Consider the following 24,801-nt stretch of genomic DNA (forward strand, 5'->3'; position numbering starts at 1 on the left):
CTTAGAAATGGGACACCACTACTACACTGTTACACGTCATTATACGTCGCTGCTAGCGCCTACGTCACAGGATGCGGCAATGTTTATCACATACTTCCAAGATGCCGTCGTCAGCTGTAATCTTACGTGAGTTACAGCAATTTTTTTGCATTTTTCTTCTGAAGTTCGCAGAAAACAATGGAGATGACGATATCTTCGACGCCTAATGCTGCGTTCAGACCAAATGCGAATAGAGCGTCTGGCGCGAGTGATTTAAAGACGCGTTTACGCACGTCTGGAGGTCTTGCGGCGCAAAGGAGGCGTTTAGCGCGGCGCGGCGGACGCGAATTCGCCTCATTCGCGCGTCCACTTCGCTTCAAACGTTTGCTTTTTACACGCGTCATATTGTTAACGAACTTTAACGATTTTTTTGCAACCGTTTCTTTGAAGAACATGACCGTAAATATGAACACAAGATTGAATGTGACAAAGAAAATGATTATTGGCAGTCATGTTGCCTCTGTAGCCGGTGTATGCAGGTACATTTCTCATACCTCTTCGTTTGAAGTGTGGTCCTGAAAAATCTTCGTTTCAAGGGCTATCTGGCCCTTCCCCCTACCCCTACCCCTCCAACCAAAAGAGAATCGAGACAACCCTACCCCTTCACAGGAACGCGCAAAACGGAGGGGTAGGGCCAAGGGGAAGGGGCAAGGGGTGAATTGGGATTGAGCCTAAGCCTGCCTCCTCTGATTTTGATTGGTCAGTGCGAGGATATTTTCCTAACATTCGCCGTCATCCATGTCACTGTATGTCGGACCGCACCGCCCATCTTGAGCTTTCTCTTGTATCTCATGCTGCCTTAAAGGTGGGGTATGTTATTTCTATAAGTCGTTACTGAACATTGTTGATATTTGAAATCAACCCAAACAAACACACCCCTCTCTTCATTGCTCCGCCTCCGTATGTTCACTAACAAGGACGCTAAACAGTAAACACCGCCTTCTCTAGCAGTCGTCAGCCTGCACAACTCTCACTAGCTGGCCTCTTTTTCACACGCAATGCAAGTGTGGATGTCTATTTATCGTAGCAGAAGCGCAACAAAATAATGCTTCACGAAAAATAAAGCGAAGATGATGAACAAATGACAAGAAAGCACAAAACATTTACATACATACACAAGAGTAAATACAAACAGGGTTGGTTTATAGTTGCCAACAGCACAGCAGCTCCAGACACACATGACACTCAAACCCAGTGTTACTTATGTGTGGAGCGAATCAAAGCAACCTCTGTTTTCAGGCCTTCCCGCTTAACTCTCTCCAGCGCTGGAAAGCTTCCCCGACAGCAACATTGTGTTGGCTCAGATCTGGCTCAGATCCGGCCCACATCTGGTACACGTGGTTTCCACACGTACTGGATGTGGGCCGGAACAGGGCCGACACAGTGTTGCTGTCTGGGTTTTCTAATGTTAACGAGGGCCCTAAAGCTGTTTCCTGATCATATCCCTTCATTTTCCAGTGATATTTTTATGAACTTTTCTCTTTTGTAATGTCTCTCAGCCATCTCTCTTTCTACAGTCTTTCTTCAAATCTCCCTCTTGCTCACTCTCTCTCCTCCACCGTCATACGCCCCCTAATGCTGATTGGCTACACACGTTTGTTGTTGTGTCTGGTTGTGTCGGTCTGACCAGCTTTCAAGCAGTGTTTTTCAAATATCGCTTACCCCAACTATAATGTGCTATCTGAATTATCGTAAACACGAGCTTCCTAGTCGGAAATTGGACATGAATGCCCTACCAAGTCGAATTTACTACTAGAAAAACTATATAGTTGATTTTGATACCAGAGTTCCCGAGCTGGGCGTGAGATCAACTTTAAACATGGCGCAGAGGAGAACGACTGCTGCTCTGAATGATATTCTTTATTAGTGTCTCCCACAACAGCTACATCGCCTTGTCTTACGTCATCGAAGTAGTGCATATTTACATAACTGAATAATCATTTGAAGTGTATATAATGTTTTATGCACATCGGAAATAGCATGTACTGTATGGCATCCCTATTTATTCCGTCAACAAAGCACTTGAGCACGACAAGCTCATAATCATGACTGAAGAAGTTGGAAGTGCATGGGAACTTTCCGATAGCATGTGAAGGCAGCATCAGAGGAACACAAGAGACGGCGATGAGGTAATGTTTCATTCTTCATACAGTCTTTCTCTGTTCGCATTATTTCTGCTATGCATTATTGCCAAAACAATGTAGAACCATGATTGTGTACAAGTGCAAAAGTAATTAAAAAAAAATTACATATGTTATAAAATATAATTAATATTTCCCTTTCAGGAAATCAATTCTGCTTATTATGAAGCGATTCAGGACTCTGCTCAGGTGTCCATTGGTTTAAACACAGTTTACGCCACGACAAATTTACCCACAAGCCCCTCTCACAGTGATTTCTACACACTGGCTGAAAAGCCTTAAAACACCGAATCCTGAAGACACCCATCATAATCTCTCCATTCTTTCCTCATTAATTTGACTCATGTATGCAGTTTGATATGTTGTATGTTGTATTTTTCCAATTATTTGGGATTTTTTAACCATCCTTTTTGTTTTATTTACCAATCGTCTGCTATAGTCATATAAACTCTGTTGGCATAAAAGTCTATATGATTATATTGATGTCATTCAAATTAACCACTTTAAGAAATGTGGGTTTAATGGCCTTTAAAGAACACAGCATTAAGATTAAGAATGAATAATTTTGAAACCTTAAGTTGTTTTTTGTTTTTCTGACAATCACTATGTGAATAGAAAGTATGCAAATTGACACAACAAGGGTCAAAAGGGCAATATTTGACACAAGAGTTGTATTTGCCAGAACAACCGAATGAATAAATATACATTTTTGGTAGTACAATTTTATAATATTTAATTGAATATTTATATAGAAGTAATATTTTACTGAAAATGCTCGTCCTCTCATTATGGACACTAATGTCATTATTAGATCATACTGACACAAAGTGGTTGAATATTCAGGTTAAACCAGTACAATACTTTTGAATGGTGAACGTTGTCTCTAGTTATGATGATCAGTGTTGGTGAACTGATGAAAAATAGTTCTTCTTATTCTGACATGTTTATGTTTTCTAAACTGCCCTAAATCTCTTTGAAGATCTATACATTTGTTGGTGTCTGCTAATTGCTAAGTGAAGAAATGTAAGTGTTGGACTGAACTTATTCAATAAAGATGTCAATAGAGGGAGCTGCAGACATTGTATTTCATAGAGAGGAGGAGCAAGTGTGTGTGTGTGTGTGTGAGAGAGAGAGAGAGAGATTTTGAAAAAAAAAACCTTTATTTACAAAATCTCTTCACAATTAGTTATTTGTTTAAACTTACAAAATAAAATAAAAATAAAAATCATCACAACTGTACACAAAACATCACAACTACACAATTTCAAATCAAAAGTAGCAAGATCACACATAGCTTTGTTAAATCTAAAATCAATCAAAAGTAAAGACTTAAAAACAAAAATAACATCATCATTGCTTTTTGGTTCTTTTTCCTTTTATTTTGATCTTTCTACTCATGTAGATCACCATTTTAGCCTGCCCAAGGATAAAATTTAACAACTGAAGCATAACACGCTTTCACAACAAGCCAAAAATAAAGGTTTCTGGACAAAAACACTCATTAAAATTATTATACCATTCTTTCACCATTACAAACAAAGGTTTAAGTCTGAGGCATTGCATAAACGCATGAAACAGTCTCTTTTTGAGAACAAAACGAAAACTCGAAAAAATACAAATCTTTTTATACAAATCTTTCACCACACATGAAAAAAAAAATCAAAAGATGAAAACTTTTTTTGTTGAAAGAATACTCTTTAATATTTGGTTGAATTAACAAACACGGAAAAGGATCTTCACTGTCATGGGCATTTGTCCCTAAAAATAAATCCTCTAAAATCATTTTTTAACTTCTTTTAACTTCACTCTCAGATCTGAGATCTGATTCCTAGTTTTACAGTAACAGCTTTTACATTCTTAAAATTAGTCCCAGTTTAGCACGTAAACAGTTTTAAAGCAAAAACTCCTGAGTTGTAATATATTATTGAATCTTGGAAAAAAATTGGTCGCAGACAGATCCAGTCTTGCCTTAAAAATCAAGGGTTCACTCAGAAACCAAAAAATGGAATAAACATTTTCAGTCCTTTGAATATGGAAAAAAAAAAAAACCCTTCAAAATAGACTTTAGACTTTAGACTTTATTGTCATTCTCACTACACGGATGAGGGGAACGAAATAAGAACTCAGGTCTCGGTGTTGACCAACTACTTCAGTGATTATCATAAACCTTGTCATACTTCATTTCCAATTAAAATAAAATAATTTACAAAGACAGTATCAAAATAGCAGCAAGTTAATAAATAAATAAAGTGCAGTGCTAATTCTTGAGAAGACAAAGGCATGGCAGTGTGGAGGAGTTCATTAGTCTGACCGCATCCAGGTGGAAACTGTTCTTCAGCCTGGTGGTCCTTGGCTGGATGCTATGCAGCCTTCTGCCTGAGGGGAGGTGGGAAAACAGTCTGTGTGCAGGGTGGGTAGAGTCCCTCATGATGCAGGTTGCTCTGTCCCTGCATTGGCTTCTGTAAATGTCTGAGGGGCCTGGTAGGTTGCAACCGATGGTCCGTTGTGCAGACCTTACCACCCTCTGCAGCATCTCTTTTTCTGCCACTGTGCAGCTTCCATACCACACAGTGATGCAGGAGGACAGGGTACTCTCCACCACGCACCTGTAGAAGGAGCTGAGGATGTTAGTGTCCAGCCTTGCCTTCTTCAGCTTCCTCAGGAAATATAGACGTTGATGGGCTTTTTTTAGGTTGGTCAAGGTGTTTTGGCGCCAGGTGAGGGTGTTGGAGATGTGTACTCCAAGGTATCTGATGCTGGACACCCTCTCCACAGCTGCACCATCGATGCGGAGGGGAAGGGGGTGCAGTGCCCTTCTTGCGAAAATCCACAATCATCTCCTTGGTCTTGTTCGTGTTCAGAATGAGGTTGTTCTCCTTGCACCACAGCTCTAGTCTATCCACCTCCTCCCTTTATGCTAACTCGTTCCCTTTAGTGATGATGCTATCGTAGTGGGCTCTGCAGTCTGCATGTGTGAGCAGTGTGTAGAGCAACGGGCTGAGGATGCAGCCCTGGGGGAGCCAGTGTTGAGGATGTTGTATGGTAATGTAATGTTATTAACTCTTACAGACTGGGGTCTGTTGGTCAAGAAGTCCAGAATCCAGTTGCAGAGTGATGGAGCTAGACCTAGTGCTGCCAGTTTATTCACCAGTGTCTGTGGGATGATTGTGTTAAATGCAGAACTAAAGTCCAAGAAGAGCAGCCTCACATAGGAATCCTTGTTCTCCAGGTGTGTGAGGGACTCGTGGACCACAGCAGCGATGGCGTCACCTGTCGAGCGGTTTCCCCTGTAGGCATACTGGTGATGGTCAGCTGTTATGTCGATTGATTTTTTTATGTGTGACATAACCAGCCTCTCAAAGCACTTCATTGCTATTGGTGTGAGAGCAATCGGGCGGTAGTCATTTAGACAGGACACTGTGGTGGCCTTTGGTACTGGGACAATGGTAGATGTCTTGAAGCACGTTGGTACTGTGGCCTGGGAGAGTGAGGTGTTGAAAATATCCATCATGACATCTGACAGCTGGTACGCACAGTCCTTCAGGACCCGACCCGGGACCCCATCGGGGCCTGCAGCTTTGCGGGGGTTTATTTTCTGTAGTGTCATCCTCACCTCAGCTGCTGTCAGACTGAGAGGGGGGTCCTCTGGTGGAGGTGTGACCCTGGACGTGGTGGTGTTGTTTAATGCCTCTAACCGGGCATAAAAGGAGTTGAGGGCGTCAGGTAGTCGGGGGTCTCGGGAAGAGTTTGAATTTTTCTTGTTGTAGTCCGTGACGCATTTAACCCTCTGGGGTCTGAGCTGTTTTCTGGGCCCTGGAGGTGTTCTGACATGCTCTGACATTTGTGCTTATTTCTGTTACTTGTGACATTTTCATGGCTAAAGTCTGATTACACTGTATTCAGCACAAACTCTGCTACAATAATCAATATATCAGCAGCATGTATGTAAAAGTTTGTAGTTTTGAGATAATGACATTTATGCGTAGTTTGTGAAAAAAAAAAAAAAAAAAAAAATGAAATAAGGCCATGAAACCCATACTGATTATTTCTTCACAAGACTTTTGAATTAATTTTGAATTGTATCACGTAGCCTAGAATATTTGCTCCAAAACTATGTGAAAATCGCCCTGACTGTTCATTCAGATAAGAAAATATATTGATTTAAATTTTGTACGACGTGTTTTGTGTGAGAAAGCTCTATGCGGGAGGTGTGATCACGTCATTAATATGTAAGCTTTTCACACCTGAGAAGACCCTCCCCTAACGGCCCTATTAGGAGCCATCAGGCCCTATCATTCTGAGCAACCTTGCACAAAGAATGAGGAGATTTAAAAAAGAATGGCTTTTTGATTGTTTGGATTTATTTACAACACAACATAATCCAAAGATACAAAACAAATGACAAAAAAGACAGAGACCTTTGTGCCATTCCTAAAAACATTGTACATACCTTTCATTTCCAAGGTGTTTGATTTTCACTTTACCATGTTCATGTGCAGAGACTCATGTGAATGTTGAAGTCAGCAGGACTCAGTGGCATCTGGGCCCTGAAAGAAAAAAAGTGAACATACTGATATCAGTATTTTCTGGTTAAATTTGCTTTTTAAAATTCACAGAATACACACACACACACACACACACACAAATGTTTCCAACAATATATAATATAATGAACACCAGGTTTGTTGTGCCTTGTAGGCATAGGCTATGCGCAGTGCTGCATAACATAATAATAACAATGACCTATAGCAGCCTATAAATCTTCCAAAAGATTTCAGTAACAACTAAGCTAGAGAAAAATATATTGATTATCATATGTTACTTCAAATGTTTCCATTCGTTATGATGATATGAAATTAGATAATAGTAAAAACATGAAGCCGTTTGGTGCGTTTTGCTTTTCAAACGCGATCGCGTTCCAAAATATGAAACATTACGGTTACCATATACATATCTATGTTTGAGCAGATATCCACAAACACAGTAACAGTAAGCACTGGTCTAAGTATTATAATATTCACCATATATCTAGCAACAGTTCAACTGCAATGTGAAATTTATGCAACAATAACAAACTAATATGTAAGAATTTCTTACCTTACATCTTTCTTGTCTTCAAATCGCGTTCTTCTTCTTCTGAGGTAAATCCAATGTAAGCTCACGGCGCGTCTTTCAAACTCGACGAAAAGCAGAGACTTGTGAAGTGTTTTCGTGCTTTGTTTTTAACGAGCGCGTTCGCGTTCCATGTGGAGATTTGCATGTGAATCTCTTTTGCGCGCGTGGGCGTGGTCAAATTAAAACTAATGAGGAAGCGTTTGAGAAGCTGGACATCTTGTTGGTTTTTATACAAATTACTTAAACAGAGAATATTTGTTTTCAGATTGAATCCGATCATTTAAAACTACACACTTAAATGTTTATAAAGGTATATGGCTCATAAATGTGTGAGAAGTATTCGCTGAGTTTTGTTTCAGTTTATAGACGTGCTCAAGAAAAAAAAGTTCACCACGACGGGGAGGCAGAAAGCACACCCTGTTTATTTTCTTTATTTTACAAAAGCACAATGTTTTGATTTGATTGTAAGTGGACACATACAAAAGTAAATATCACAGATTCTTTTTTTATATTTCTTTTTTCTGTATGACCATAAATGACGGAGTAATTTAAGTTTATTGTGCTACAATGCGACGAAAATCCAGCAAAACGCGCGGGCGCGTTTGTCGACCCCAGAGGGTTAATGCCCCTCCATATGCTCTGAGGGTCATTTGAGGACTTCTGCATTCAGCCATGGTTTCTGATTGTGAGAGACCATGACAGTTTTGGTGATTGTAACATCCTCAACGCACTTTTTGATGTTGCCCAGTACTGATGTAGTATATTCCTACAGGTTCACTGTGTCCCCCTCCGTTGCTGCTTCTCTGAACATCTGCCAGTCCGTGGTGTCAAAACAATCCTGCAGCATTGGGACGGCTTCAGTGGGCCACACAGTGATGGTTTTCTGCAAAGATTTTCCGTTGTTTAGTATGGGGAAATATGCAGGGACCATCATGATGGAAATGTGGTCTGAAGCGCCGAGGTGGGGTCGGGGGTTGGCTCTGTATGTTTCACGTCTGTTTGTGTACAATTTGTCGAGTGTATTTTCCCCTCTAGTGGCGATGGTGACGTGCTGGTGGAACATGGGGAGTATGTCTTGCAGGTGAACATGTTTAAAGTCCCCTGCAACAACATACAGGGCCTTCGGGTGTTTGTTTTGCATGGAGCTGATTGTGCCATGCAGTTCCTTCAGGGCTACGTTAGCATTAGCTTGTGGAGGGACATAAACAGCAGCTATAAACACGGCTGTAAATTCACGTAGGAGGTAGTGTGGCCGACATTTGATAATCAGGTATTCAACTGCTTCAGAGCAGTGGCTATCAGCCACGGAACAGTTTGTGCACCAACCTTCGTTTACATAGATGCTGAGTCCGCCTCCCCTTGTTTTCCCCGACAGCTGATTTCGGTCCGAGCTGAAGAGAACTCGCCCCTCAAGCTGGCAGACAGAGTCCGGGATGTTGCTATGGAGCCAGGTCTATGTCAATACAAAGACACAGCAATTCCTCATCTCCCTCTGCCACAGTCTCAGTTTTAGTAAGTACATCTTGTTATCCAACGCTCGAACATTGGACAAGAAGAGTGATGGGATGGCCGGTCTGCTGGTCTCCTTTAACTTAGCAAGCAGCCCCACTCTTTTTCCCCTCTTCTGTTTCCTTGTACACGGCCTCCTCTTTCCCCTGTAGTGGAGTAGTCTGTTCCTCCATGCCGCCGCCCTCAACAACTGCAGTCTACCTAACATCGTTTTGAGCATAAACGGAACAGGCCAGTTGTCATTCAGTTCCAAGAGCTCAGACCTACTAAACTTTATTGCTGTAATCATGCTAATAGTAATCTCAGTAACACCGGGAGCTAGAGAAGCCGCTGCACTGCTGCGCGCCGCCATCTTGGATCGATTGAAATCTTGAAAAGATGCTGATAAAATGACGACAATTTTTGAAAAGATCCAAGCACTTAGGGTCCATTATAAAAAGAGATGTTCTCTTGCTCTGGAGATGAAGCACTACGTGGCCCCCTTCTTTGTTGGGCAAAAATAAAATACTCAAAAAAATACCCAAAAAAAGTCCACATACGACACTATTAAACTTAAAAATGTCTCTCAATGTCACATGTTTGAAAACTTCTCATTAAAAACAAAAGCTTCTAAAACATTCCATATATAAGCATGCTAAACCTGATCAAACGGTTTCTCTTGGTCTAAATACAACACACCACATTTGATATTAAATAATTTGGAAGCCAATATAATATGTCAAGTCAAGTCAAGTTTATTTATATAGCGCTTTTCACAACATAGGTTGTATCAAAGCAGCTTCACAGTATTAAATTAAAACAATACATCAATGTTTGTTTCTAGTGGAACGTCCACGTTTGGTAATGCTGATCAATAGTATCGTTGATTGATTAATTAAATTAAATATCCCCAAATATCCCCAACTGAGCAAGCCAAAGGCAACAGTGGCAAGGAACCGAAAAACTCCATCAGGTGACCTAATTGAGAAAAAAAAAACCTTGGGAGAACCCAGGCTCAATCAGGGGCCAGTTCTCCTCTGGCGTTTATGAACTAGAGGTCGGATTTAACTGTAAGATTAAAAGTATTATATAAATGCCTGGCTGAAGAGATGCGTCTTTAATCTAGTTTTAAACTGGGAGAGCGAGTCTGAGCAACGAACAGTATCAGGAAGACTATTCCAGAGTTTTGGAGCTAAATGTGAAAATGCTCTCCCTCCTTTGGTGGATCTGGATATCCTAGGTATGACCAAAAGCCTCAAATTTAGTGATCTTAAATAGCGCGATGGATTATAGGGTGATAGAAGATCAGTTAAATAGACTGGAGCTAAGCCGTTTAGGGCTTTATAAGTCAGTAGCAATACCATGTAATTAATACAGAACTTTATAGGTAACCAATGTAGTGATGATACAATTGGTGTTATATGATCATATTTTCTTGATCTAGTTAGAACTCTAGTGGCGGCATTTTGGACTAACTGTATCTTGTTTATTAAGGTTGCAGGACAACCAGCTAAAAAAGCATTACAGTTATCTAGTCTCGAGGTCATGAATGCATGAACTAACTTTTCTGCATCAGAAACTGATAGCATGTTACGTAGCTTAGCAATGTTTCTAAGGTGGAAAAAGGCTGTTCTTGTAACATATGAAATATGATTTTCAAAAGACAGGTTGCAGTCTAATATAACACCCAGGTCTTTTACTGTAGAGGATAAAGTAACAGGACATCCCTACTATGTTAAAGTTGTATTGTGAGAGGTTTTGTGGGTGGTTTTTTGAACCGATGATTAGTACCTCTGTCTTGTCTGGATTTAATAAAAGAAAATTACGCATTATCCAATATTTTATATCTTTAACACACTCTGTCAATTTGGATAATTTAGCGTTTTCATCTGGCCGTGATGAAATATAGATTTGAGTGTCATCAGCATAACAATGGAAAATAATTCCATGTTTCCTTATAATATTTCCAAGTGGCAGCATATATATTGAAAATAAAAGAGGGCCTAACACAGATCCCTGCGGCACTCTATAGTTTACTGGAGTTATGATCGATTTTTCTCCATTTAAATAGACAAAATGGTAGCGGTCAGATAAATACGATCTAAACCAGCTTAATGCTTGTCCTTGAACACCAGTATAATTTTGTAGTCGATCTAAGAGTATTGTGTGATCTATAGTATCGAACGCAGCACTAAGATCAAGTAAAACTAATACTGAGATACAGCCTTGGTCAGAAGCTAAAAGTAAATCATTTGGGATTTTAACGAGCGCAGTTTCAGTGCTATGATGTGGCCTGAATCCTGACTGAAACTTTTCATAGATGTCATTTTCATGCAAGAAAGAGCCCAGTTGGGCGGACACCACTTTTTCTAGTATTTTAGACATAAAAGGTATATTTGAAATGGGTCTATAATTTGCTAGATTATGTGGATCTAATTGTGGTTTCTTAATGAGAGGTTTTATAACTGCCAGTTTAAATGTTCTTGGAACATGACCTAAAGATAAAGATGAGTTAATAATATTGAGGAGAGGCTCTTCCACTACAGGTAACACTTCTTTCAGTAGTTTAGTTGGTATAGGATCTAATAAACATGTTGTTGTTTTAGATGAAGTGATACGTTTATTTAACTCTTTTTGTTCTATAGTTGTAAAGCACTGTAATTGTTCTTGCGGGGTGATAATTGAGGCTGAATTATAAGGCGCGAATGAGGATTGAATGTTTACAATTATGGTTCTGATGTTTTCTATTTTCTCAGTGAAAAACTTCATGAAATCATTACTACTAAACTGTAACGGAATATTTTGTTCAGGTGACCTCTGTTTATTTGTTAGTCTAGCCACGGTGTTAAATAAGAACCTAGGATTGTTTTGGTTGTTTTCTATTAGTTTGCGGAGATGCTCAGCCCTGGCCGCTTTTAGGGCCTTTTTATAATGTGACATACTGTCTTTCCATGCGATTCCAAACGACCTCTAAGTTAGTTTTTTTCCATTTACGCTAAATTACGGGTTTCTCTCTTTAGAACATGCGTAGTATTGTTGTACCATGGTGCTTTACTTTTCTCTCGGACCTTTTTTAATCTAATGGGTGCAACAATATCCAATGTTCCAGAGAGAATGGTGCTCATAGTGCTAGTTAATTCCTCAAGTTCATCTGTTTGTTTGGGTTCACTGAGCAGCTGAGACAGATCAGATAAGCAATTTGAAAAATTATCTATGGTGGATGGAAGGATTGTCCTGCCTAATCGATAACGCGGCGCAGCATGATATATTACAGGAGTACGTAATATGTAAGTTACCATGTAATGGTCAGTGACATCGTCACTTTGTGGAATGCTATCTATATCGGTTGGATCGGTTCCATGTGATATCATTAAATCGAGTGTATGATTAAAACGATGAGTTGGTCTGGTAACGTTTTGCTTGACCCCAAAGGAGTTTAATAAATCTGTAAACGCAGCCCCTAACGCATCATTTGAAATTTATATCAATGCACCAGTTAAGATTTTAGTCTGGAGGTACTTGCATCTTTGCTTTTCTTTTGGGAATTCCTTTGGTGAGCGTCAAAGGGGGTTTCCCTCGTTCGTTCGTTGGCTGGTCTCCTGTGCTTGGATAAATGTCTGTGGCATTCAGTCACGTGTTGTGCTGGAGCTGCGGGCGGATGGATGAAGGTATTTGTCTGAAGCTGGCTTTGCCGTCGAATCGGGACCGAAACTTTGCCGCAAAACTCAGAACCGAGACTCACTAAGGAAAAGAAAGGAAAAACTTAGAAAAGAAAGAAATTGAGATGAGAGTAGATGATGGCTTGAATAAAGCTGCTTAACCCATGTTCTTCTGATCTTGATTTGGGTTCTTTCGTCTACGCATTTACATGGTTGCTAGTCTTGAGAGAGAGAGAGCACAGAGATCGAGAGAGCACGGAGCGAGAGCACAGAGAGCGAACTTTGTTTCGGGTCTAAGATTTTAAACTCAAAGTTTGTCCCCCCTCCTGAAGAGATCGGACCAATTAGACTCTGGCTTTGTTTGTCTCATCGTAAATCATGCATTATCTGGGATCTCCTTACTTTCCAAGCTCTAGCAGAGAGTACAGAGGCCACAGTTTAGACATCATTACTATTATAAGAATACGAAACATTTTACACAGATTTCAATCAAGCCATCTTGCTAGTTGTGTTCGTAAGATAGCATTGATATGAAACAGTACACACTTTCATTCACACACCTAATAGTTATACAATTACATGAATTATATGGGATTAACCCTTTAGGCGCCAGAGGTTTTTTCCTAAAACGTTCGATTTTGACATCTTAATTTCAAAAGGCTATATCTTAAAAGTGATAAAAGATAGAGACTTTCTGTAAATTAGAGAAATATTAAGGATGACCCAAAGTGTATGTAGGGATTACATTTTCCCATCTAATTTGCATATTATGACGTCATATGGTGGCGGCCATCTTGGATTATAGAATTTTCATGAAAAGTCACATGTTTAAATGATAAAATGCAGCACTTCTTTCCCCCAAAAATGTCCCTCACCTTCTGTATGCTATATTGCACAATACTGAATGCTCAGGTAAATAGTAAATAGTAAATAGTAAACAAACTGTATAAATCATTACTAATAAATGGTAGAAACAAACCGAATGCATGTAGCGGTTGGCCTTTTGCTGTAGAGATTTTCCATTTACTACATACTGTAGGCACTCTGATTCCATGTATGGGGCACATATATATTATTCATATGACACACAAACACAAGTAGACAAGACCTGTTTAGACAATGTTAGTATTTTTTTTTCTTTTTGTGGTTGATGTTTTTTTGGTTGTTTTTTTTTTAGCTGACAAAGACGCACACATCACAAGGACATGAACACACAAAAAATAACACATATTGTACACTACAAAATGGTCAGGGAAATAGATAGTAAATCATTAGCCCCTCTGCCCCGTGACACACCGCCTCTGCTCCTGATACGAGCAGCGCGGGCGCAGCCAGATCTGCCTCGCGCGCGCGCCGAGTGTGCACAGCTCGGACTACACTGTCAATGTCATTGCTCCCCACCCTGTCTCCACATTGCCCCCTAACTGTCCTATGAATACTTCGACCTCGTCTAACATACCCAGTGGCAGACAAAGTCTCCACCACAATGACTTTACTGTCGCCGCGATTGCGGAGAGGCACACGGTCACAAAGCTACGGCAAGCGCGGTAAAAATCTCCCGCCTCGTTCCCCACAACACTAACACGCCTGCTAACTTCGCGATGAACACTCCGATCCCGGGAAAACATTGTTCCATCCCACCACTAACATTGGGCAAAGGACCATATACATTGGGCAAAGGATTCACCGTCTGTGCTTGGTGTAACGTTAGGGCTATACATTCGCTTTCAGAATCACCGTCATCTTCTGAAGGCAAATATTCCCCTTTAGAATCAGGGTCCGCGAATAGAAGACCCAACACTTCAGCTTTATTGATGCCATTAGATAATAATACTAATAATAATACTACTACTAATAATAATCTAATGCAAATACTCGCTGACGTTGACAATATTGCTCTGATAAAATGGCTCACTCACACACTAGGTCCGCTTTTGTTCGCACTGATTCAATGCGCTCTAACTCGAAGATTTTGTATAGAAGCATGACGTTTTTTTTAGTCGGGGATGAAGTATGACATGTCTGCCAACTAGTGGAGGGGAGGTCGAACGAAATTTGACACCCTATTTGACAAAATCGGCCGTTTTAATCAGTGCCGCATCTTGTCGAGTAAACTCGACCGTGGCGCCTAGAGGGTTAAAGCATATTAAATGGACACATATATCATAGAAACACATAGAATGATGTATGATGTTTATAAGTCCATTGAAAATTGTTCTTGAATGAGTTTTATGGATTTTGATATGTAAAGTCTTTTTGGTGTGTAAAGTTTAGACATTCCAATCTGAGGTCATGGATAGTTCCTGCTGAAAAGAGGTTTTGTTCATCTCTCATGGGACCAAGATGGGGTCTGTTAGTCGCAGGGGTCAGCAGTACCATCTCTGAACCGATCCGTCTTGCAAAACTATCAAACGTTGACCAGTTCTTCCTTCAGTTAACCAATAAAAGTCTTTGGTTAGCAGACTTTCTGGAGACTGTGAATGATTCATGGCTCTGGGTTGGGTAATTTGAATCTGGAATGTGTTGTGTGAGACCTTGGTCTCTGTCTTTCTCTTAACCAATCAGTATTTTGGCAACAAAGCTAGCATTGACCAGTTATTTCGTTAGTGCTGGGGGCTCTTTTAATTAGTCAGACCGGTGATGCCGGACCCGATGGCAAGATTGATCACGATCATGAGACGTTCTGAACAAATCTTCCCCCCTTCATTTGCGAGAAGCGGAGAGTTTGCATTAATTTTCTGGAAGAAGATTAGTCTGTGTTTTGTTCATACTCGCAGTCGTTACAACTTATAGCCCGTTTTCTGAGTAACATTGAGAATATCTCTATAGATTGTTGCAACACCGCCGCCACGACCAATCAGACGGGGCTCATGCTTATAACAGTATCCTGATGGAGTAGACTCATTTAGACCGAAATAATCATTTGGTTTAAGCCAGGTTTCAGTAAGGCAAAGTACATCGAAGCTATTATCTGTGACTATTTCATTTACAATAACTGCCTTAGGTGTGAGTGATCTAATGTTTAGAAGACCTAGCTTTAGAAATTGTTTTTGATTACTAATAGCAACATTTTCTGGTTTAATAACAATTAGATTTTTTCTAGATCCTGCAGTAGATTTATTATTTGATCTCACTAAACGAGGAATAGACACAGTTTCTATGCAATGTTCAACACTAGTATTTATATCAGTTAAATTGGTGCAGCAGAGACTATGATTTGGACTTTTGGTTACTAGTCAAAAGGTATTTAACATTTTGGAGATGTTATCTGACAGAAGATCCGATCCGAATCTGCTTGGGTGTAAGCCATCAGCACGGTAAAGCCTAGGACGCTCCCAAAACAGATTCCAATTATTTATAAAGAGCAGTTTCTGCTCATTGCACCATGACATTAACCATTCATTTAGCGCGAATAATCTACTAAACTTTTCATGACCTAGTCGGTACGTGGGAAGCGGTCCTGACACAATAATCGTTATTTCAGGCGATGTGCTGCGTACCGTATCGATCAGATTCCTGAAATCTTTCTTCAGAACCTCCGTCTGGCGCAGCCTGATGTCGTTCGTGCAGGACCACAGTTCCGACGCGCACGTTCAGAATCTCGGGAACGCGAGCAGCGATTTCAGAAACACGAGCACCAGGAAAGCAGTGACTATGCACCTTACTTTTATTTAACGTAGCGTGTACGTGTCGAATGATGGAATCGCCGATGATCACAGCATCGCGTTCTGTTTCGCGAAGAGGGGAGAAGCGGTTTTGTGTGGATATCTCGAAAACCGTGAGGGTCGGAGAGAGTTTTCTTGGTCTAGACCTGACTCACGTCTTCCGCTGCAGAACCATCCAGGCTTCGTGGTGGCGTGTTGGAGCCGGAGTGAACGAGACCATGGCTGATCGCGACCTCGACGCTCGGGACCGATGTTGAGAAACGCACGGAGTAGACGAGGTCGGAGTCAGCGGGTTAGTAACGTTAGTCACTGATTTGTGTGCATCGGCGCGTGATGTTTCAAGAGCCAAACGCCGGTCTATCAGCTCGGCCTGTCTCACTAAAAGGTTGTGGATCTGTTTCTCAACAGCTTCCAGCTCAGACTGCACCGCGTGCAGCTCAAATGTGTCCTCACCTGCACCAAAAGGTAGACTACTTACATCTGATATATTCGCCATTTTAACAGATGGACAGTAATGTTAAGTAAGCAACGACACTACCAGTGATGCTATCAATATTAATACTAATTTATGGCTGAAGTCTTGGATATAATCCGTCTTTTTAGTGGTACGGGTGTAGAGTAGACGCACGATAGGCGAAAAAATTTTTGTTTGTAAGTGAGTGTGGAGAAGACGCATTCAGCCGTGATCCAAGGGAGTAACCTTTAAGAGTATCCGGCATTGGATCACTAATAGGCTTGAGACGCGTCTGATCAACAGTCCGCGTTGTAACTATGAGGTGAGGAAAAGTAGAAAATGTTCGTTGTAAGGGAGTTTAAAGAGACAATCAAGAATTATAAATCAATCGATGGAGCTCCAAAGACAACAACGCGTTCAGACGCGATGCATGCGCATTCGAAACAGGAAGTCTGTGTCTCTAATTAATATCTCTAATTAAAAAAAATATATTGTCAAAAATTGACCTGTTCAGTACGCAATAAGATTGATCTGTAATTCCGGTGAAATTGAAACCTAGGGGTAATTAACACATGGTTACCGAGTCGATCGTTCCCTGGGATGCGTTTTCATGATAATCGAATGTAAAGAGTTTTATCTCTAAAAACAGTTTGGCTCATAACACTAGTATATGGGGCATAGTGTAAGTAAAAGTAAATCGCTAGTTAATACCACTAACAAGGCTCAAAATAGCCTCACACTAACACGGTAGCATAATGAGGGTCCCTACATGCAAACCGAAGCATTGAGAACTTTGTAAGTGTACAGACAGTTTAATAAGAAGATACTTTATAAAGACAGTACATTACACATTTACAGGCAGCAGGCATCTTGGAAAACAGTCTCGACTAGTCGAGCCACGAACGCACAAACTTTTTTTTTACTTACAGAGCTCTCCCAGAGTTAGGCCACATCCCAGTTCTTCATTGGAGTCTTCTGAGATCTTGGGTAGATCCTCTAGGAAAGGAGATTATTCCCTCTTTTTTGGTTCAAGTTCACTTCTGTAAAGGTACTGATAAAACCGCATTGTTACCTCACGCATCTGTCTGGGATTAGATAACAAAGTCCCATCTCAGAACGCAGAGCATGGATTAAACGTTTTTGCCCATTTTTCTTCTTATGACCATAGACATATTTGGAAGGTGCATCCATCTGATCAATATTACAACTAATGCTCCTTGTGCTTTATGCTCTAACAGCTCTTTAAGTTCAGCTTTTTTTACTATCAATTATAAATTACTATCACTTGAGGTTTGAAAAAACTTTTGTAAATCCATCAATTCTTATTCAAGCATATCTATAGAACGATTCAATTATTTTGTGACATCTGAGTATATTGTTGCGTAAATTGTTTTATCGGCACCTTGCCATATAATAAACAAGGTGCAACAAACCACCATTGTTGTATAGATTTAAAGGAAGATTTATTTTCCTTAAATACCTTCCAAATATATAAAAAAAATAATTTATCATTTAAAAGACTCGTATGAAAATGCATTTACATCTTTTTCGTCACTACCTTGTTTAACTGTTCCATTTTCTTTTCCTTCCTCTCCCTCAGTATTTTTTTTTCGGACAATTCCGAATTAAATGTCTTTTATTACCACATCCAAAGCATCTGACTTTTCCAGTAGTGATGAAAGTAGCATAGCTAAAATCGTCAATTCGGTGAAAATTCAGTGTCAGATCTAGATCGCATCGTCCGGAATAATCATGTAAACAAAGCACCTAAAAGAAGCAATATGTTTCAATAAAGGCGACTCGCTACTAATTGGAATCTTGTTTATGTGACGGCAAGTAACCGAGGAGACAATAGCAAGTAAAACTGGTTCTTTATTGAACAAATAATAGAAACCAGACTCAGAACGTGTAGGAAGATAACAGGAACAGACACAGTCAATGCAGGCAGGTCTCACGATCCTCAGAAGAGAGCTCAGGGTGCGTTGGAAGCGCAGTCTTGCGTGGGCAACTCGGCGAAGCACGGTCAGATGAGTGAGGTGAAATCCCAGTGAAGACGAGACGTGAAGACAAACTGCAAAGACGAACAATCTAAACGGGACTCAGGCTGGAGACACGAGGAGATGAGGATGAACAGGAACTGAACGGGGAACATCCACAAACAACGATCTGACAAGCACAAGACGCACAAGGTGAGTATAAGTAGTAACTGGAGATGAGGATCACCTGTCGCTGATTCTTCCGGAGAATAATCAGCGACCACGCCCACACACTCATACACATACACACACACAGCACGCAAGGAAGAGTCAATAAATTCATCAACCGTGACAGTACCCCTCCCCCTAGGAACGCCTCCTGGCGCTCCCAGGAGCTCCTACCTGTTGATTGTAATCATCAATAAGGGATTGATCCAGGATGTCCCTAGCAGGAACCCAACTTCTCTCCTCCGGACCGTAACCTTCCCAGTCCACCAGGTACTGAAATCCGCGTCCCCTCCGTCTCGAGTCCAGAATACGATTTACCGAATAAGAGGGTTCCCCGTCTACGAGACGCGGCGGTGGAGGAACCGGGGCCGGCGGATTAATGGGAGAATAAAATACGGGTTTTAATTTGGACACATGGAACACGGGATGAATTCTCCTGTACGCAGGATGAAGTTTGAGTCGGACTGTCACCGGACTAATGACTTTGGTGACAGGAAACGGGCCAATGAATTTAGGAGCTAACTTATTCGAAACGGAGCGGAGAGGAATATTCTTGGTAGAAAGCCACACTTTGGAACCGACGATGTATACGGGAGGTCTTGACCGGTGGCGATCGGCCTTGACCTTGGTGCGCGCCCCTACTTGGAGCAGAGTCTCACGGGCTCTGGTCCATGTACGGTGACATCTCTGGACGAAGGCGTGAGCGGAGGGGACCGCAACTTCGGATTCCAGACTAGGAAAAATTGGTGGCTGGTACCCTACACTACACTCAAACGGAGATAGGCCCGTAGATGACACTGGTAACGAGTTGTGTGCGTACTCCACCATAGAAAGTTGTTGGCACCAGGAGGAAGGATTCTTAGACATCACACATCGCAACATTCTCTCTAAATCTTGGTTGGCTCTAGGCTATTTGTATAAGCAACGTATTAAACTGCAAATTAACATTTATATGCCCTAATATTTCATAAAAACAACGTTACAGTCAGGCGAAATATGAAAGACAACATTTTGTTGACTAGATTTGGGTACAGTTTTTACTGTAGAATATACTGCCACATCAAATAAGCTTTTGTTTAGCAATTTCTATATATATAAAATACTATTTTTGTCAAAAATAAAGTCATCAACTAAGATGTTAGCTGTTGGCTATATTCAAACTAATGAATACATATAAAATGTAGGCCTATAATCTTTTTTTTTACAAAGAAAGAGTACACTTGAAATATTGTTGAAATTGTAATTATTGTTGTAATTGTAACCTTTTTAATAAAATAGCAAAACATATTTACAAGATAGATGTAAGCAAAATCTTAAATGGTCAATATAAGTCTTCTTCTAAATAAATCTTTTGTCCTTGCATTGTGGCTCAGTCAGTGTCACACCTGAATGAATGGCTCATTATGCAGAGTGGGTGGGACATTGTATTCTCAGGTGTAAACCCCTCCTCGTTCACGCCCCCTCGCATATTGGCTTTCCAAGCAAAACCTGTTTTACATCAATTTAAATCAATGTATTGTTTTATGTGAACGATAAAGCAAGACTATTTTCACATAATTTTTAAGCCAGAACTCGAAGGAACAACATCCATTAGTCAAAAGTCTTATTGACACATATTTATTATGAGTTTTGTGGTCTTATTTCAGCAACTTTCATTTGTATTTTTTTCAATAACCACGCATAAACATTATTCTCTTAAAAATTAAAAAATATACATGCATGGTGATCACATATTTTGGTAGCCCTGTTTGTGCTATATAGAGTGAATTTACACCTTTGCCATTAACATGTTTATAAATAACTGAAAAAATAAAATAACTTGTTTAGTTTTCTGGAAAAAAATTCCATATTATTTCCTCCGGTCCGTTAATGTGTTATTTTGCCAACACTTCTCGGCCCATGCATACTTGCTTGATTTACGTTAGCTATGCGCATTTACGCGTTACGTTAAGTGTTTCCCGCGTGAGGCACTTTGTGTTGTACGTTGCCATGACGTTCACGTGCGCATAACACAACTAGAGAACTAGTAGAAATCTGGTGTGTTGATGAGGTATTGTGTACTTTATGTGAGAGAAATGAATTGGTGTTGACTTTTTAAATATACATGTGTATAAAAGAAATAAAAAAAATGTTGGATGAAGTGTGAATAATTCAAGACTAAATTGTTATAATAAAGGTGTATTTAAAATTCTAAAAATTCTCTCTCTCTCTCTCTCTCTCTCTCTCTCTCTCTCTCTCTCTCTCTCTCTCTCTCTCTCTCTCTCTCTCAGGGGAAGTGGGCGTCTTTCACATTCAGCTCTTCATGTTAAACATGTAACCAGGAAATAAACACTCAAAACTCTTCTGAACACACATCGAGAGCTTCGGAAGAACTGAATCTACTAACAACAGAGAAGATCATTTAATAAGAGAGAAGAATGAAGATCATCTGGACTTTCACTCTGCTGATGATTCCTGGTAAGAATCTGAACTCAGAGTAAATCATGAAAAACAGCACAGAATTGATGAGGAGAGTCTTTAACTTCATGTTGTTTTATTGACTGTTGAGGAAAGTTAATTTCTGTGTATATTAAAGTGTTTTAATGCTGGTTTGTTGTAGGTGTCGTGAGCTCCATGAGTGTGACAGGATATTCAGGAGGAGGAGTCACGATCACATGCAAATATGATAAAGGATATTCAGATTATAAAAAGTATTTTTGTAAAGGACAGTGGTCAGAGTGCAGAGACCAAATCAAGACTGATATTAAAGATAAATGGGTTAAGAAAGGTAGATTCTCTCTGTATGACGACACTAGATCAGAAGTCTTCACTGTGACCATCAGATATCTAAGTGAAAATGATTCTGGGACGAACTACTGTGGAACTGAAAGAAATTTTCTAGAAGATTTATACACTGAAGTGAATCTGAAGGTTTTAACAGGTGAGTAACTGAGACCCTCAAACCAATGATGATCTCCACAACATCACGATACTTAACACTGACTGTAATAACAGACGTTCACATGTGAAACAGACACCCTCAACAACCTTGTTGTCTCTTGATGTAAGACTTAAATTCATAATCTTGACTTGCATTAATAAATGTTGCAAAGTGACATATTGTTTATATCGGGAACAACATGACAAATTAGACACACAAATTCCAGGCAGGTTGGTCCCTCACATTTCAAAACAGTCGAAGACCACTTTACATATCTTGGCATTGTGGTACCAAAGAACCCCAAGCAAATATTGAAATAAAAAAAATTGGCTAAGATTGACAGATTAAAAGATAATATAGATCAATGGAGGCTCCTTCCGCAATCTATGATTGGCAAAATTAATGCAATTAAAATGGTCACTTTACCACAGTTAATCTACCTTTTTCAAAATGTGCCTACTTATGTACCTGTACCTTTTTTCAAGCTTTTGGATTCAGTTATCATAGCGTTTATTTGGGCTTACAAGACTCCCCGAATAGCAAAAGCGCACGTACAGAAACCCACTCAGTTGGGAGGCCTAGGGCTCGCAGTGTTTAACCAAGGTGTGGGAACCCTGTGTAAGGATGTATTAAAGAGGCGAGATGACAGAAACCACAGTATCCTCTGTAGATGATGATGAGGGAGTGTTCACACCACAGACACTGACCCGCATCACTTCCTCACACACAACACTGTCTCAGTTATGGAGAAATCGCTCATTCAAAACACAAAGTATACATTATCTGTACACAAAAGTTCAGGTCTTTCTGTAGTAAAATACTTTTTCATTTTATATTTATTCCATTATCAGTCTTTGTTAACAGAGACTGTTTGGTGTTAACGTTCACACCAAAACATAGCTGACATGATTTACATTAGATTAGATTAAATCTGATAAAACATCCCATACTATCACTATAACAGAGACTCAAGGATGCAGTATAGAATTAAAGAGACACTTAAATCTCTAATTTATGCCCTGAATTAGTGTCTAACGTATCTCGTGTGACTGGAGAGCATCTGAACATCACCTGCCATTATAACAGTGATTTGAAGAACAAGATCAAGTTCATGTGCAAAGGAAGCGACCCGTCGCTCTGTGAGACATCGGGTATCAAAGCTTCATCAGAAACAAACAGTACCGGCAGATTCTCTCTGAGGGATGATGAATCTGCAGGAGTTTTTACTGTGACCATCACTGATCTGACACTAGAGGATTCTGGGATATACTGGTGTGGAGCTGGAGAGACGGGACAAAAGAGGAAGAACAAGTGGATTTCAGTGACAGAACTGTACATTAAAAAAGGTAAGATGCAGCCATTTGATATTATTTTTAAGATCAAAATCTGATTGTAAAATGAGTTAACTAAAAATCATTTGTTCGTTGTTTGCAGTCTAGAAGACTGTATTTAACAAGTGTTGCTGGTCACACACACAGTGCTATATTTGCACCACACCCTTGACATCAGTGAAGCGTTAATAAATGCTGTGTAACAACATACAAAACTGACATGATTTACATTAGACTAAACAACCCATACTGTCACTATAACAGAGACTCAAGGATCAGTACTGCTGTGTTATAAAGAGACTTTGGGATATTAAATCTCTCATTTATGCCCTGATTTAGTTTCTGTCGTGTCTCGCGTGACTGGGGAACATCTGAACATCACCTGCCATAGCTTTTTCTGCTATTTTAATCTTCCGGGTTTAAAATCTTCATCGTGTCAGAGCATTATAGTACTTTGATGACTCATCGGTGTCTCATAATTATTCATGTGACTGAGTTTTCTTATCCAATGAGAAGACACTTTCTCTTAATTATTCATGACACCACGTGGAACTTTCCAATGACAGACATGTCAAACTGTGATATTGCGTAGTAGATGAGAGAGGCAATGATGGGACGTGCGTGGTGTCACATGGTCAGCTCACAGTATGAGTGCACACCCTGATAACAGATCTTTCTTATAAGAACATTCTCCAAACATACAACTGACTTCAGCCACAGCCTTAGATCAAATAAAAGAAGACATTAAATCTGTGAAGATCTCAGCAGAGGAGGATTAAACAACTCCACAAACAGCATTACCAGCTTCACTTATTACTAACCAGACTGACTTTATTTCTGTCAGACGTCTACAGAAGTTCTTATTGAGAATTAATAGAGATTTAGATGTTGATGGTTAATTATTTTGTTTGATATTGAATTTTTAAGTTATAATAGACCTCAGATTACACAGTTTGATATCCAACAGTGTCATAATCATTTATAATGGATCTGAATTGCATAATAAGACACAAACATTTGAACTACTGTGTCATTTAGACACAAAGAGACATCAAGAATCAGCTTATGAATCTCAACAATGGTGACGATCGAAACCTTCATGCTGCAATGCATGCTGGGTATCTAGTCTTTGTGTAGTCTGGCTATCACCAGACCAAGCTCAATCTTTTAAGATTGAACATTAGTCTGGGGAGTCTGCTCTGTGTTTTCTCCTGCACAAGAGGCGTGATCAGCAGGCATAGTTCAAATGACTCTGAACGCAATTGGATAGTCCTTCAACCAATCAGACCAATGATCCGGGTGACGTACTTTGCTTCTCTATTGTCATTGTGTTAAAGCCGCCAATAGCGCGCCAGGTGGATAAGGCAGTTTGTGATTGGTTCCTGCAAATTTGTAACGGAAGCAGGATAAAAGAATGTAGAGGTTTCCAGCCTGAGCTGCAGGGTGAAATCATACACTGATCAAATCATTCTAGTCTTTGTGACTATAGCATGAGCACACAGTGAGGGCGCTGTGAGGATACACTTTTAGCTCACTGTGAAGTCAGATTGTGAACACATCACAGGTATCATGAGAGCTCATGGTGAGATCACTGAGAGATCAAATTGTTGACTGGGAGTGCCTCTCCATATTAAACTGGTTAAATGTAAATTAATTTAAACTTACCCTGCGGTATAAATGAACAGTGGTGATCCTAGATATTGTTTTTCTGCGATCGTGACGACCACAACATGAGGCGTCTCCCGCTTGTTTGTGATCTGATCCCTCGCTTCCAAATTAATCTTG

The 24,801-nt window shown here is 40.1% G+C and overlaps 1 protein-coding gene and 1 long non-coding RNA gene across 2 annotated transcripts in view; both read left to right on the forward strand.

Moving 5' to 3' along the window:
* LOC309493647 (uncharacterized protein) overlaps positions 1-24,801 on the forward strand; it is a 379,124-nt gene that overhangs the window by 80,669 nt on the left and 273,654 nt on the right. The window contains exons 5-6 of the mRNA XM_082162830.1: positions 21,365-21,685; positions 22,714-23,031. Coding sequence (XP_082018956.1) covers positions 21,365-21,685; positions 22,714-23,031 — 639 coding nt within the window. The remainder of the gene's footprint in view (positions 1-21,364; positions 21,686-22,713; positions 23,032-24,801) is intronic.
* Positions 1,178-3,249, forward strand: LOC309495569. The gene is made up of 2 exons (XR_014204716.1): positions 1,178-2,168; positions 2,325-3,249. It is a non-coding gene; the product is annotated as an uncharacterized lncRNA (long non-coding RNA).

This window comes from Leuciscus leuciscus (genome assembly GCF_965113295.1).
Source record: "Leuciscus leuciscus genome assembly, chromosome: 3".
NCBI lineage: Eukaryota > Metazoa > Chordata > Actinopteri > Cypriniformes > Leuciscidae > Leuciscus > Leuciscus leuciscus.